This window comes from Lontra canadensis, unplaced genomic scaffold, assembly GCF_010015895.1.
Source record: "Lontra canadensis isolate GAN:19392208 unplaced genomic scaffold, GSC_riverotter_1.0 scaffold25, whole genome shotgun sequence".
Classification (NCBI taxonomy): Eukaryota; Metazoa; Chordata; class Mammalia; order Carnivora; family Mustelidae; genus Lontra; species Lontra canadensis.
Genome location: NW_022631019.1, coordinates 22,706,232 through 22,721,267, shown reverse-complemented (window position 1 = coordinate 22,721,267; position 15,036 = coordinate 22,706,232). Strand labels below are relative to the sequence as shown.

The window sequence follows — 15,036 nt, the reverse complement described above, 5'->3', positions numbered from 1 at the left end:
GTTGTCAGTATTTTTATCATCCCGTATCTGTTGCTAGGTGTCAGAAGCTTATTCCTCTTTTCTTCATTCTACTGAAACTTTTTCAGAGTAGCAGGAGTTCATTCTTGGTGCAGCTTCCTCAAGTGTTAAGTACAATTCCGTCATATGTTAGTGGACCTTAAATGAATGTTGACTTGGTTGGCATGAGAATAGGTGATGTTTAAGGTAACCGGAATCCATATGGAGTTAGCATTCTTCTAGGCATGCCAAAAATGATGCTTCGGTTGCCATTGACACTTCCCATATGACTGGAGCTTTTAATTGCACAGGAAAACCAGAAAAGATTAACTTCTCTAAGAAGGTGCATTGGATTTCTCCCAGTTTCACACCTAGAAATTTGGTGTGAGGAATTAAGCCAGAAGAGGATCTTTTATTTTTATAATGACCCTTAGGAGGATCAAGGACTGAACTGGGGCTTTTGTCTGGAATCTTGAGTACTAGTCATTCCAAAGCTGACCTGATTGCTTCTGTGTCTTTTGACACTGCAAATACATACATAGGTCAGATCAGCTAGGAAGAGCCCTTCTTTATTTGAACCTTCCCGAGAGAGTGCTTGGGAACAGTAAGATCTACACTTCGGATGTGAGGAATGGATTTGGGCAAAATGATCATTTCCTTGTTGTCCCATGGGAAGGATGGTGTTACTCCTCCTCTTTCACCATATCCCTGGTTCGCCTCTTTTCCTGTCCTCACACTTTACCCATCTCATGAACGCAGATTTCTCAGAGGAAGTGCTGCCTGCTAATTTCTGTGTATAACTTCTAGTTATTTATTGCGGGAGAAAAGTCAGTATAGCATGTAGGTAAGTTGTCAGTGTGGTGTGGTGAGTTGGAACCTGTATGACTCTTGCCATGAGTTCTCTGTCATGCATGTGACCATTTTCTAATCCTTGGGTATTAGCCAGGAGGCACATGCCTGGATTACTATAAAGTTTGTAAGCAGGCAGAAAAATAATTGGAATTAGGAGAAAGATAAAACACTGGGACTGAATTATTATTATTTTTGCCTGCTTCTCTCTTTTAAGCAATTACTTTGGCAGTCAATATTATGATAGAGCACGTTATCTTTTGCTTTCATTGTCTTGCTTTTCATTTTGTAAAGGTGGCTTTCATCCTTGGTTGTCCTAAGAGACTGGTAATTTTTAGCTCTTGTACAGTATTGTCACCAGAGGAGTTTGAGATCCCAGAAGGTTAAGAGGTTGGAAAATTGAACTCTCACAATCAGATAATTTACTGTGCTTCTGAGGTTTGCATGAAGATAAATGAAACTTCTCCAAATCTGTGTTCCAACTTCTTCTCAGAAGGCAGATTGTGGGTAATGAAATACTGTGGTGTCTTTTGACTTGAGTTGCATCTAAAGGGTGACCCAGGAGGACTGATTGGTGACATCAGGCTACCACATTGCATGTCCAATCTTTTGGTGGATGGAGGCCTGAGGATCTGTGACCTTCTTTATCAGCTTTATGGCCTGGCTTTGCTCTGCCTGTTGGTTAGGATGACATTTGACCAAAGCTCTGGTCATGGAAACCTGAATCACTTGTTGGTTGTCATGGTATGCAAGCATCTTCTTGGAAAAGATGACCCTCCCCCTGCCTTTTAAAAAAAAATCTAGTCTGTCATTGAAAGTATTGAGTTCAGAGGCCAGGGAAGAGAGAATATCTGCTGCTTTGTAGATAATTGTTCTAAAGTGGCAATTGGTGGTTTATGGGTCAGAGCACTCAGATATTTTTACTTTGGATGCTGTACCTGCAGTAAACCGTGAAGAGTCTCCATTTTAATTCCAAGAGCTGAAAGCATCATCTCTGATGGTGTAATGAGTGTAGATCTCAAGCAAGCACTTAAGGGGCCATCTTGGATACTGACAACAGATAATCCAGACTCTGACTAATAACTTTTCAGTTAGAGGTGGTTTAGGACTAAAGTAAGCTACTCATTCTATAGTGATTTTCCACTTTCAGTAAGGTGGTTTCTTGCTTACAACTTTAATGAAGGTATTTAACTCTTTGTCTAGCTTTCCTGAGCTTAAGTTCATTTTGATTGTACAAATGGACTCAGTTGAGTACTTCAGCTTCTGTGATGAGATTACTTTCAAGCCAACAGTAAGAATCCTAGAGCAGTATTTTGTTCTTAGCACCCACTGTAAAATTTTGGTGTTTTTCTACATACGAATCAAAAACTTCAGGGTGGCAGTTTTCAGAATAATAGAAAGATTCAGAATACCAGTTAAGTCAGAGTCTGTCAAGTCTTGAAAATTTTCTTTTTGTATACTTTATTTTATTTATTTCTGGAATAAGACATTTCCCCTTACCCCAGCAAAGCATGGTTCAGAGTGGTTATAAAAATCACATGTGACTACTGTATTGTGAGGCCACTGAGTGAAATATACCATCAAAGGACCCTGCTGTTTGTCTTTTGGAATTCCATCTGACCTTCAAATAGATCGGAGTCTAGCCAGTCAGAAGAGTGGATCGTAATTTCTACCTTTGTGGTTTATGGTGCCTAGGGAAATGAGAAGTCCACTTAAATTTTAGGTGAAGATCACCTTAATCTTGCAGAGGAAAGATTTTTAGAGAAAATAACCTTTGGCAGGCTTTTCTACTTGTATGTAGAGACTGTCTGCTTTCTGACCTGGAGGAGGCATGCACACTCCTAGCAATTGATTTGGATCACAAAACTTGGTAACTGTTTTTTCTAGTCTTCCCCGCATTTGTTTTAGGTAACCAGTGCTATTTAATTGATTTTGTTTAAAAACTGTGTGCAGTGTAATACATTTAGAAGTCAGGGGTTTGAATTTCAACTGAAACTTAAATTTTCTCATCTATGAAATGGAGTAAATAAAAACGGACAAAGTCTAATTCATATGGATGTGTAATATATATGATACAATGCCTTTTATTTTATTTTTTTGAAGATTTTTATTTATTTATTTGAGAGGGAGTGAGAGCGAGGGGATCACAGGAGGAGAGGGAGAAGCAGACTCGCTGTTGAGCAGGGAGGCTGATGTGGGGCTCAGTCCCAGGACCCTGAGACCATAACCTGAACTAAAGGCAGACGCTTAACTGACTGAGCCACCTGGGTGCCCTGTATATGAAAGTGCTTTGTAAACCTTACAGAATCTTGCTCCACAAAGTCCATGGGCCAATAGCATTATCACTGCCTGGCTGCTTATTACATATTACCAGTTCAGAATCTCAGACTCAACCCCAGCTCTATTGAATCAAAACCTGCATTTTGCCAAGAGCCTTAGGTGATTTGCATGCACACTGAAGTTTGAAAAATATGTAATCTTCTTGGAAGATTAAATTACCAGAAAGCCATGGATCACATTCAGAAACTTCATCTATAGGGTAGAGCCCCTCCAGATTTGAGCTTCCCTCGAGCAAGAATTCTACATGCTTTAATGTCAAGCTTTTAACTACTGACTAGATAAAAAGTTAAAAAAGCACCAGACGACTTTTAGAAAACTTGTTTTGTTTTTGTCTCTAATAACAAATACTATTCTGCATGGTCAAGATATGTTTTTTGTTTTTTCCCCCCTCCTGGGTCTGGTGGTTACCACAGCAGAGGGGAACACTCTCCTTACCTTTCTGTACACCTGCAGTTAGGTGGTGATGTACACAGTGCCTGGGATAGTCTGTGTTCCACTCTTTCTAAAGTGTACACCTCCCCACTTTGCTCATTTTGAAAATGGGGTGCATCTTTTAAATAGTAGTATATCATAGTTTAATTGCCAGCATTTCCTTTTTAGCAGGACATAAAATGATGGTATGTTTCATAAATTGATAATTTGATGAAATGTGGTAGTTGGTTGTGGCTCAGTTCTGCACACATACCTCACGGAAATCAGTGGTACAAAGGGTCTAACGATCAGAGCCCTGTTTTTTCCCAGGGGGAGAGACATAAGATTATTTAGCAATTTTGAGGTTTTGGGAGAGTGGGGGGCTGGATGTCTCTGAAAAAGACAGGAAAAAATGTGAAAGTGGAGTAAAGCACTTTTAAGAATTTTTTTAAAAAAGAATTTCACTTTCATGAATTGCCTTATTGATTCCTTGAAGCAACCCTTTGATACTGTTGTCCCTGTGAGTTGATACCAGTGGAAAATAAAGCTCAGAAGGGAATTGGTAGGGCCTGGATTCAAACTTTGTTCTAATTTCAAATATGCAAAATAGTCTTTTTTAGAAAGAAGGGAGGAAAATTACTAATCTCATTGAATATGACTTGCTCTGTGGAGCTTTGTGGGTAAGATCACTGCAGTAAGAGGAGAAATTAAATTCTCATTTCTCTGACTCATTCAGAATTAATAGATACTCTCTGAAATATTCCTCCTGTTCTGTGAGGCTTTTGAGGAAGCTGATCCATAAATGGATGGACTCTAACCTCCACAATAGAAGGTTCTTCTCTCTTTCTGCTCTTCCCTCAGTTCTTTGCTATCTTGCAGTGGAATACAGCCTTGCGCCTCAGTGTAGACAGGGGATCTCTCAGAACCATTCTTGGCCCCACTCTTGAGATTTTGATGGGGCTTGGCTATGTGCATTTTGAACACTCATTGAAACTTATAAGTGAGTACTACAGGTTTGGGTTAACATTCATTTAAAGGAAGCCCACAATAAAAAGATGCTATTAATCCGCCTTTATTTTTTCTTTTATTTAGCTAATAGACTTTCAGTACTATTATGTACTAGGGAATGTATGACAAAAAAGCCCAACAAAAACCCTGCCTTTATAGTGCTTTGTTGGACTTAATTACAGCGGTTGTCATTTGTGAGTGCTTATTAGAGTTGCTGGAGGAGAAGCCTTTTATAACACTTGCGGGAGCTTCTGCAGACCAATTAAATCAGAATCTCTGGGTGTGAGCCCAGACACTTGTAAATTTTAAAAAGATTGTAATGCTCAACACTAACCATACAGCCACTGCACTGTGAAAATGAGTGTCCCTGGGAGGGCCAGATCGGCTATATACTTCTAGTAGAGTTAAACCACTTAATTGGCCATTTAAGAGGTTTAATCTTGATATCATGGATAATGTTACAGAAGAAATACCATCCCAGTGCTTAGCTTTTACTAATTATCATATTGCTTTTGTATAATATGATTTATACTTCACAAATCCTTTGCATATGCATCATTTCATAACTATTCTGTTGTAAACAAAGTTATCTCTGTGCTATAGATGAGAGAACTCGGGCTCGGATTTCATGACCTGTCAGAAGTCCTCTGCTAATACGTGTCAGCAGTTGAGATAGAATGTAGGTTCTGTGCAACCTGGTTTAGCTCTTTCTTCAAGACCACATAGCTGTGAATACCTAGCCTTATCTTAAATATTAAAAACATTTGTAAAAATCCTATAAAACAGACCAGCGCATTTCTATCCCTCTTCCCTCTCTAGGCTGTTCACATTTCTAAGAGACCTTTTTTATGATTTGAACCCTGCATTCTCTTTTACTATCTGACTTTTCACACAAAGCCTTCCCATTCTGCTCTTGGTATCACTTAAAAATCAGACTTGTCAGCCATTTTTATTTAGAGCTGTTGTTGATTTACGGAACTTTTTTCTCTTAAGTAAACTTTTTACTGAAATATGACCTGTGTGCTGAAAAGTGTTTAAGTCATAAATGTCCATCTGTGTGTGTTTCTACAAAATGAATACACCCAGTGACTATCCAGATCAAGGAACGGAAGCCTCCCTTGGGCCCCTCACCTTCAGATAGAAGGAACCGGCTGTTCTGAGGAATTTATAGAAGAAAACCAGGAATGTTTTATAGGAATAGACTGTACAATATGGGTGAAAAACAGCCCATCCTAGGGATTCCTTTGAAAATCTAACCCTTGGCAGTATAGTGAAGAAAGTTAAGTATCAGGGACTGTTTCCAGAACAGTCATCTTAGAGCCAGCCCAGCAGCTTCTCCGCAAGCCCTTCTAAAGGGTCACTCAGGAGAGCTTCTGCAGAGTGTTTGTTGATATGGCGAGTGAGTCTCCCCTGTCATCAGCCTTCTTGCTTGTTGGTGACACTTCCTGCTGCTGCTTTATCCCATTTCCTTCCTGTTTTTGCTTGCAGACCTTTGGAACTGCTGATGAGAAATTGGAGCTGGGCTGCTCCTTCTGGGTCAGTGACTTGATTTGTAGATTTATGGAAGATTACTTAGGTGTGTCAGTGGGATGATCCTTCTAATTAATACTTTTGTTACTGATATTAATAGTGGCTAATGCAGGCAGAGTTGTTTGTTATCTAGACCCTGTCATTACCTCCTGGACTCTTATGATAAAGACAGTGGGAGGATCCTTCTAATTTTAGTGGTTCAGTTTTTCAGGATTTTTTGGTCATTTCAGTTTACTTTGTCATAGTTTTTGAACTTCTGCCAACCACTATACTCAGTGTTGGAATATGAAAGTGAATACACGGTTTTTGTCCGTTTTACCTTTGCAGTAGGAGGGAGCTGTTGTCTTCAGACGTTTTCAGAGATCTCTGTCTTTAGGATCTTATTCCATTCCCATCTCTGCTTTAGGATCTCGCTGTGGCGCTCAGTTGGCGGTCATTCCTCCTCTTGAACCAGTAGCATCTTACGCTTCGAAGACTCTGCTATGAAGGTCCCATCTCAGTGGCTGCCAAAACAGTAGTTTGCCTTCTTGATGCCACGGGAGACAAAGTTGTGTATCCTTTCTTTGTTCCTTCTTGGGTGTGTCCTTAGTTCACATTAGCCATGAAGTCTTTTTCTGTGTCTTGAACAGAGAATAATTTTGAAAGTAAAATGGGCTAACAACCGACAGGTGAAAGCTCTAAGAATGTCAGGATTCCTGAGTTACCCTTTCTGGGCCAGAGATCTCTGGGAACTGCCCTGAGAACGTCTGTTTATTTTGCATCACTGGCCTGTATATTCACAATGGAGTGTCTCTGCTCCAGCCTCCATTACTGATCCTCCCCCACCCCAGTGAAATTTGGTTGTGGTGACTGGAAATGCTGTGAAGTAGCTCTTATCTTTTTCTCTCACTGGTTCTTGCCTTTTGACAGGAGCTTTAATTTGTTCCAGAAGTCAATGGTGAGGACAAGCAAGGTTGCCTCTCTCCAGTTTTATAAAAGCAAAGGTTACTTACCATTTGGTAGAATTCTGCAAAGCTCTGTGAACGATGTCAAGTTAAACTACCAGATCTTCTTTTCCTTTTGGAAATTAAGGCACATTTGCTTTGTATGTCACGGTCTTAATGTAAGATGTTGGCAAGAGGGGACAGACCTTATTTCCTTAGAAGAGAAGGCATCGGTGTACTTGGCACCAAAACAATTCTTTAGGTCTAATCTCTCAGTCTTTGTAGTTTAAAACACTTCAGAGACAAAGTCTGCTGCATCAGCGATCCAGCCGAAGGGGCTTCCCTCTAGCCTCAAAATAAACTGGTATGGGGCAGGCAGAGAGGGAAAGACAACAGATAAGCACTTAAGAGTACTTTTGAAAGAATTTCACGGTTAGATATAACATGTTTTGAAGGATTAGAAACAAAGTGAAAGATGATGGGTGAATTATTGATGCAGTAAAGCCCTGAGATGGAGAGTAGAGCTGGGGTGGTGGTAGGTGATACAACTTGGCAGGGCCTGTGTCCCAAGGTAAAGTGGAGGGTAATTGAATTGGAATGATGTCAGACCACACTTAGCTTAGTACTCAGAAGTAAGGGAGTTTACACAGGTAGTGATGAAGTAGGAAATTCTTTTTGTAGGCTCATCACTTTCCAACTATACTGTTAGCCGCCATACCTGGGGCTTAACTAGGAGTTGTGCTACTGAACAGAGTTAGATTTGGGGGTAGAGAGGTGGGACCAAGAGATGTAGAATTGTGGCTGGGCTTCAGGTAGAAAGGAAAAAATGGGATGGTGGGACATTGGGTGTGGTAAGACTGTCCTAAACTCTGTAACATAATTGTATGTCTGTCTCCCCCATTTGGCAAGACTTTCTGCAGTGTTCCTGCCTCTGTGTTGTCTGTTAATTAGATTGTAATGTCTTGAAAGGACACGGACACTACCCTGTTTTAATTAGCATTTAGTGTAGTCTCATGTCCACAGTGGTTGCCCACTATTGTTAGTTGATGATGATTAGTGAAGCTGAAGCTATTTTTTAAACAGGGCCCAAGGGATGCAGACAGTGATGAAAACGACAAAGGTGACAAGAAGAACAAGGGTGCGTTTGATGGAGATAAGCTAGGAGATTTGAAGGAGGAGGGTGATGTGATGGACAAGACCAATGGTTTGCCAGTGCAGAATGGGATTGATGCAGACGTCAAAGATTTTAGGTTTGTATGTTTTACACTTCTGACTTTTGAATGGGGGCAATGGGTTTTTGTTTTGGTTTAGTTTTATTTGGATTTTAGGGGTTTCCCCCCACTTCCTTATCTGTCCTTTTTAAGAATTGGGTCCAGTGCAGGCCATACCACAAGACTGTAAATTTACTACTGGCAAGGTGGAACTTCTAAGAGCCGTCAATTCCTGGTGCTTTGCCAAAACAATAGATTTTTGCATTTCTGTAGGGCTCTATTATTTGTAGAATGATTCTATAAATATTCTAGTGATTCTCAAATATCAAAATCACTTGGCATAGGTGCCTTGGGACTTTCCCTAAATTTCTCCCAAATCACTAGCTTGGGAGTAACCATGGTCACTAATGGAAGCGTGTCCCCTTTCTCTGGCATGTTAGTGTGGAGAGAAGCAGTTGAAAACCTACACATTATTTTATTTGAGACTCTTAAACTCCCTGAGAGGTAGGTGGGTCAGTATCATTTTCTTCAGTTTGAAGAACCAGAGGTGCAGCTTAATGACTTGTTCTTAGTCGTCTCCCTTCCATGGATGCTCTCATTCCATCTCTGGTCATGATTGCTTTGAAGGTTTTACCCTATAATTCAATACGCACACTTTGCAGATGATGTTGCACATTTGTCTTCTACACTTGGCGTTATTCTTCATTTATGTAGGTAACCTTTAGTGATGGTATATAATTTTAAAAATGTAAAAATCCTTGGTCAGTGATATACAGATAGAGGATTTGATTTTGAATAATTTAATGTTAGTCTAAAGCTAGTATATGTGTGTCTGAACACACACACCTATCTCTCTGATCCTGATACCCACTGAGGCCAAAATTAAAAATCATTTTGGATCATCGAATGCAGAACAACATTCAGAGTTGTTCAGTATTCCTAATTTACTTTGTTAACCTTTTGAGTATAAAGAATTACACAATTTGAGGCACATAGTAACAACCATCTTTCAGATGAAGTGGTAGCCTTTCCGTCCTGAACCTCAGGCAGGGGTTCGTAGTGTTTGACTTATGGCGGGGCGGTGCTGGTAGGCCACATGTGTGAGAGGGAATATGGCAGTAGCTGTAATTTGTACCAGCTGTAGGCTTTCTTTTAGGACTGAAGGGCACAGAGTGCAGTCACAGGCTATGCTCCCCTTACTAGAATGTAACAGCGTTCTGTATTACTCTGATTTGAAATTACACTGTCCTGCAGTCCTTTTACATAGGAAGATCCTATGTCCTGGGTCACCCAAGGCAGTACTCATTTCTGCCATGTCCTAGGATACTTATTAACAGTGTCCCTTTTTTTGTTCTTAGGAGTATCCTGGTTTGGATGATGAATGATACTCTCACACTACTTTTAATTCTTAGAGTTGTCTCCTCAGCAGGGACATCTCCTAGATAATGAATTTATTTTGTACTGTTTTGTAATGGCTTTGCTTCTCGTTTCTTAGAAGAGGAAAGTGGGAGACAGGTTTAGCACTGAACAGTAGTACCAAGATAATACTTAAAGTTTTTTTTACCTGTAAAAAAGTTTTTTTTTTAATAGAATCATTCTCATATATGGAATTTCCCCCAGAACCTACTTTTTCCATTGATTCTCTGTTTAGAGAGTAGGTGTTACTTTGCGGGGAGGGGCTTGTGGTTTACTACCTGCATTTTGGGATCTTGTTTGCATGGATGCCACAGGCAGTGTTTTTTTCCAGTTCATTCATTGTTCCTCAAATCTGGTCCCTTTGGTTAAAGGGATTGTAAATTAATACTAGTTAATGTGAATTTACAGGGTGGGTTGTGGTGGGAAGGCAAGCAACAGAAGAGTTGTTTTAGAGGATATAACATACACGCACCATAAAGTGTCTCTGGTTGTTCTGTAGAAATAGTCTTAAGTTATGTTGATGATAAAGTGTGTTCAAGGACGTCATCTTTAAACTGGGGTTGCTGTAGTGTCCCTCCCCGCTCAAAATAAGGTTTAATGCCCTCTACTTTCTCTGTTTAGCCGTACCCCTGGTAATTGCCAGAACTCTGCTAATGAAGTGGATCTTCTGGGTCCAAACCAGAATGGTTCTGAGGGCTTAGCCCAGCTGACCAGCACCAATGGTGCCAAGCCTGTGGAGGATTTCTCCAACATGGAGTCCCAGAGTGTCCCCTTGGACCCCATGGAACATGTGGGCATGGAGCCTCTTCAGTTTGATTATTCAGGCACGCAGGTACCTGTGGACTCAGCAGCAGCAACTGTGGGACTTTTTGACTACAATTCTCAACAACAGGTACTGTGTGTGTCTCTCTGTCACTCTCTCTGCTCTCCTCCAGCCAGCACGTGATGCAAGTGACTAAGAATGGGGGGGAGGGAGGAGGGTGGCGTTATTATAGGCTGCAGTAGCCATTCTTAACCCGAGAGTGAGGTGGGCACGCAAAGCCTCTGTACTTTCCCCTCCAGAGGCGGATTCCCATGAGTATGGGCAAGAGAGCACTGTGCTCCACATGTACTTCCTTTGGCTCCTCTGTCACCCCAGGGCCTGGGGGGTTGGGTGAGGTGGTGTTCCCTCTTGTGACACAGTCCTCTTGGATGCTGAATTGATCTCTGTGAAGATTAATAAGATTGTGATGCTGTTGGTTTTGTTTTTAAAATCGTAAACTCCGTACCTACTGCTGGCAGGAGTTCAATGTGAAGTTGTCTTATTAGTCATGTCTTTTAATTAAGTGAATAACTATAGCTAACAAACATACCTGCTACCTTTCAAAAGAGTTAAAATACGAGTAGGGGAAAAACACAAATCACTCAGTGTAAATCTCTACAGTGAAATTATGTGACTCTTTCTTTTCTTCATAAATCCTTGGAAGACATTATATGTGTGCATTCTGGTTTTAAAGGCATGGTATGCCTAACTCTGGGGTTTACTGATCCCTCTGTTTAATTTTTTTTAAGTAAAAAACCTCCAGCTCTCTGAATTATAAAAGGGGGCAGGTAGCTTCCCCATCTTGTCAGGTACCACAAGATCTCTCTTGTGGCTGGAAGCACTTTGATGGGCCATGAATTTCTGATAGTCATTAATTTTGGACTGGAACATAAATACAGACCCTCCAGGCCTGAAAGGTTAAAATCTCATTTTGTTGGTTAGAAATTCTATGTCTGTGGGATAAATTGATGTATGGTCTGTTCCTTTGTTGTCATAAATAGTTGATTTTAAATTAATTTTGATGATAAAGCTAACCATTTAATATTAATAAGAATATTAATAACAGTAATAGTAACATTAATAAAGTTTATAAGAGGAAATCCCTTTAAGGGATGATGTGATATGTGTGCTCTGGTCATATCAGGTGGATCTGTTAGGTTTAATTAACAATTTTTCTAGAGAGAGTAAATTCTAAGTGTCCACTACTCTCCCTGTGGTTCCCAGTAGATGTGCCATCTCTCCGGAAGAATGATTTTTTGTGCTTTATCTCTTCTTTTACTGTTTTGCCCCCCTTCACAGTGAATCCTCAAAACAACAGATTGAAGCCAGAAATTACCCCAGGTGCTGAAAATAGATTAGACTTCAGCTTTGTACGGGACACTGTTACCACATAGACTCAAGCTTGCTGAGCTTAGGATAGGAGTGTGGTAATTCTCTGTCTAAACTGAGGTTTCTGAGTATAGGCTACTTTTTTTTTTCCTTTTTTTTTTTTAAAAACTAGGCTCCACATTCAGTGTGGAGCCCAATGTGGGGCTTGAACTTACAACTCTGAGAACAAGACCTGAGCTGAGATCAAGAGTCAGATGCTCAACTGACTGAACCATCCAGGCTCCTTGAGTGTAGGCTACTCCTAATCAGGATTCTTTAGCCTGGTTATATCAAGAAATTTTTATCTGAATTCTTAATTCTTTCTTTTACCTTGTCTTTTGTGGTCTGAACTTCTAGAACTCTGGCTATTTTTGTGCTTAGCTTCCCATTTCTCATTTAATCCAGTCAAACCCTTTGCTTATTGTTGAAGAAGTGTTTGTCTTTAACCTCTTATAAGGAAAAATCCGATGCTCTTTTACTGAATTGTTCTTTACTTTATAATCAGAGTTGGGATTCTCTTTTGATATATTGACCTCTCATTTCAAACTAATTTTACCAGTGTTTTGGGAGACTGGATAATTATTAGAACTTCGGGACATCTGGGTGGCTCAGTCGTTTAATCATCTGCCTTTGGCCCAGGTCATGATCCCAGGGTCCTGGGATCGAGTCCCACATCGGGTTCCTTGCTCAGTGGGGAACCTGCTTCTCACTCTGCCTGCTGCTCCCCCTGGTCATGTTCTCTCTCTCCCCTCTTTGACAGATAAATAAACCTTAAAAAAAAAAAAAAAAGAACTTGAACAGATACGTCCTTTTGCAAACTCACAAGCAGTTAACATGATTACATTAAAGATAACACCCACTCAGATTTATGAAGCCTGGGATGCCTTCACCACTTATCCCATTTCAGTAATTTTTGAAGCTGAATGTTATATTTTGGAAGTTAAAATATTGTTGGTTTTTGGCTTCCCATTCATGCCTTGGTTGTAGTAACATAGGGTCATTGTTACATAGGTAGACCACCAACACGCAATGTGATCATTTCTGTTTTATTCCGTGGGCCCATAATTCTTGCTTTTCTGAGTAGATTGTTTTACATGGTCATGTAGTGGGCTCCCTAATAGCATGCCTGGGAACTATTGGGCCAAGACTTCTCAGTGTTTTCAAGACCCTTAACCTCTTAACATTCTCCTACATAGAGGCAGGAGTAGCTGTTAAGATGGTAGGATCCTTTTTCTACTGGAATTTGGTGTTTGATCTTACTTCAATACTTATTCAATACTCCTTACTCTTTTGCTCTCCATTATGTTTTACTCCCCTTTCCCTTTTTACTATTTTAATTGATTGTCATCCTTGAAGATCCAATGCTTGTTAGCTTTCTTGATCTCCATATCAATGAGTTTGTCTGTCTCCTTTGAACTCTGTAGTGCTTTGTGCTTCCCTTGAAACTGGAATCACCATGTTCTTCCTTGTGTTATAATTTCTTGTTTAATAGTCCTTGCTAGACTGTAAGCCCCTTAAGGGTAAACTCCTTGGGTCTTGTTCTTCTGTGTCTACTGCTTTTGCTTTAGTAGACCAAGTTTTCAGGAAATTTTTAACATATTCCTATTATAGTATCTCAGATTACCCCCATGATTAAATACACTTACCCAAACTGAAATTTGGAACTAGCCTTCTAAGAGATCTGGAGGCCACTCTTTGAGGCACTAGCTTGTATTCTACTATGTTAGTCCTTTAGATCTAGCCCGTTAAGCTTGTGCTCATGTTTATAACTAGACCTGCACAATATCCAGGAAATTACCTCTTTTTTAGAGTCACAACCTCTGTTGCCATCTGATGAAAAAAAGTACATAATTATTTTGAAATCCAGTTTTGATGGTAACTTCAGGGAGATCACAGATTTGTGGACTGTGGATTGTAACTTTGTTTGCATTGTTCTCACCTGTAGCTGAGCATATCTTTTCATGAGTGAAATGGATTTCCCCCAACCCATAGCTCTCAGTTTGGGTATTGTGACTCATTTGGCCATTTAACTAGTGCAAGAAAGTACTCAAAGACAAGTTTAGGACTTGCCTAGGTCCTAGAACCTTAGATAAGGGAGATCATACTCTCTTCTGGGGAAGGAAGGACTTTTGGAAGAGGTAGATCTTGAGCTGTGCCTTGAAGACTTGTTTATATAAGGAAAAGAGTGAAAGTTCCACTAGAGGAAATAGTAAAACTTAAAGGGTTACTATGAGAACTTAACAGGTGCCTGTTCAGTAGATGACGTGGTAGTCATCCTAGGTGGTGGGGTGAGGTTGCACAGGCGGGGTTGTGGGTCTTAGCAACTTTGCCGTGCTGCCTGATAGTGATAAGACAGTTCTAAGGAGGAATGACTTAATTACCATGGTTTAGTTTTTTTGTGCTGTTAGTTCAGTAGCCGCTGTAGACAGTTCTTACCGGGCTTAATGAGTTAATTATTGATGATTGTGTCCTTCCAGGAATATGGTTCTGCTGGTCTTGAACAGAGCTGGTGCTCCTAGTAAGGCCGACTTACGTGCAGCTGTGTGGGGCAGTTGGAGAACTAAGGCTAAACTGGGTGGTCAGGAATGCTGTCAGAACATGGGAGGGCTCTATGGGGACCAAGGTTGTATAGACCTTCCTTGAAAGACAGGTGCAGTGTATAGAAATATACACTCCACAGTGTATCTCTTGCGGAGATAGAAATGAGCATGGTGTGCTCATAGGCTGACAGCAGTAGAAGGCGCACTTCGAGGGAAATGCAACTTGGTGCGTTGGGCTATTGATTCCAGGTCCCAGAGGCTTGAGAGCCAGGCCTGAGTCCCAGACATTATTAATGATTGTGAGGATTGACCCACAGATCTAGTGTAGTACGTGTTTTTCTACACATTTTTGCTTTTTAGTATTGGCTTTTTTTATTTTTATTTTTTTTTTAAGTTTTGAGTCACTTGCTATAGTTAATGAGGTAGCTTTATATGTGATTTCATGATGGGATCTGGTTTGGAAATTGACAAAATAATTCTTTCTTGTGTCCTATTTCCTTTTTTTTTTTTTTTTTTTTTTAAGATTTCATTTATTTATTTGACAGAGATCACAAGCAGGCAGCGAGGCAGGCAGAGAGAGGGGGGGAAGCAGGCTCCCTGCTGAGCAGAGAGCCCGACGTGGGGCTCGATCCCAGGACCCT

General features: G+C 40.4%; 1 protein-coding gene across 17 annotated transcripts in view; it reads left to right on the top strand.

Annotated features, from left to right (window-relative positions):
• The window catches only part of PUM1 (pumilio RNA binding family member 1), a 138,382-nt gene that overhangs the window by 69,432 nt on the left and 53,914 nt on the right, over positions 1 to 15,036 (top strand). For 15 of the 17 annotated variants that reach the window (XM_032864002.1, XM_032864003.1, XM_032864001.1 and 12 more), the window contains 2 exons: positions 8,142 to 8,308; positions 10,307 to 10,577. The exons of the other annotated variants lie outside the window; for them this stretch is intronic. In XM_032864002.1, coding sequence (XP_032719893.1) covers positions 8,142 to 8,308; positions 10,307 to 10,577 — 438 coding nt within the window. The remainder of the gene's footprint in view (positions 1 to 8,141; positions 8,309 to 10,306; positions 10,578 to 15,036) is intronic. 17 annotated transcript variants of the gene reach the window in all.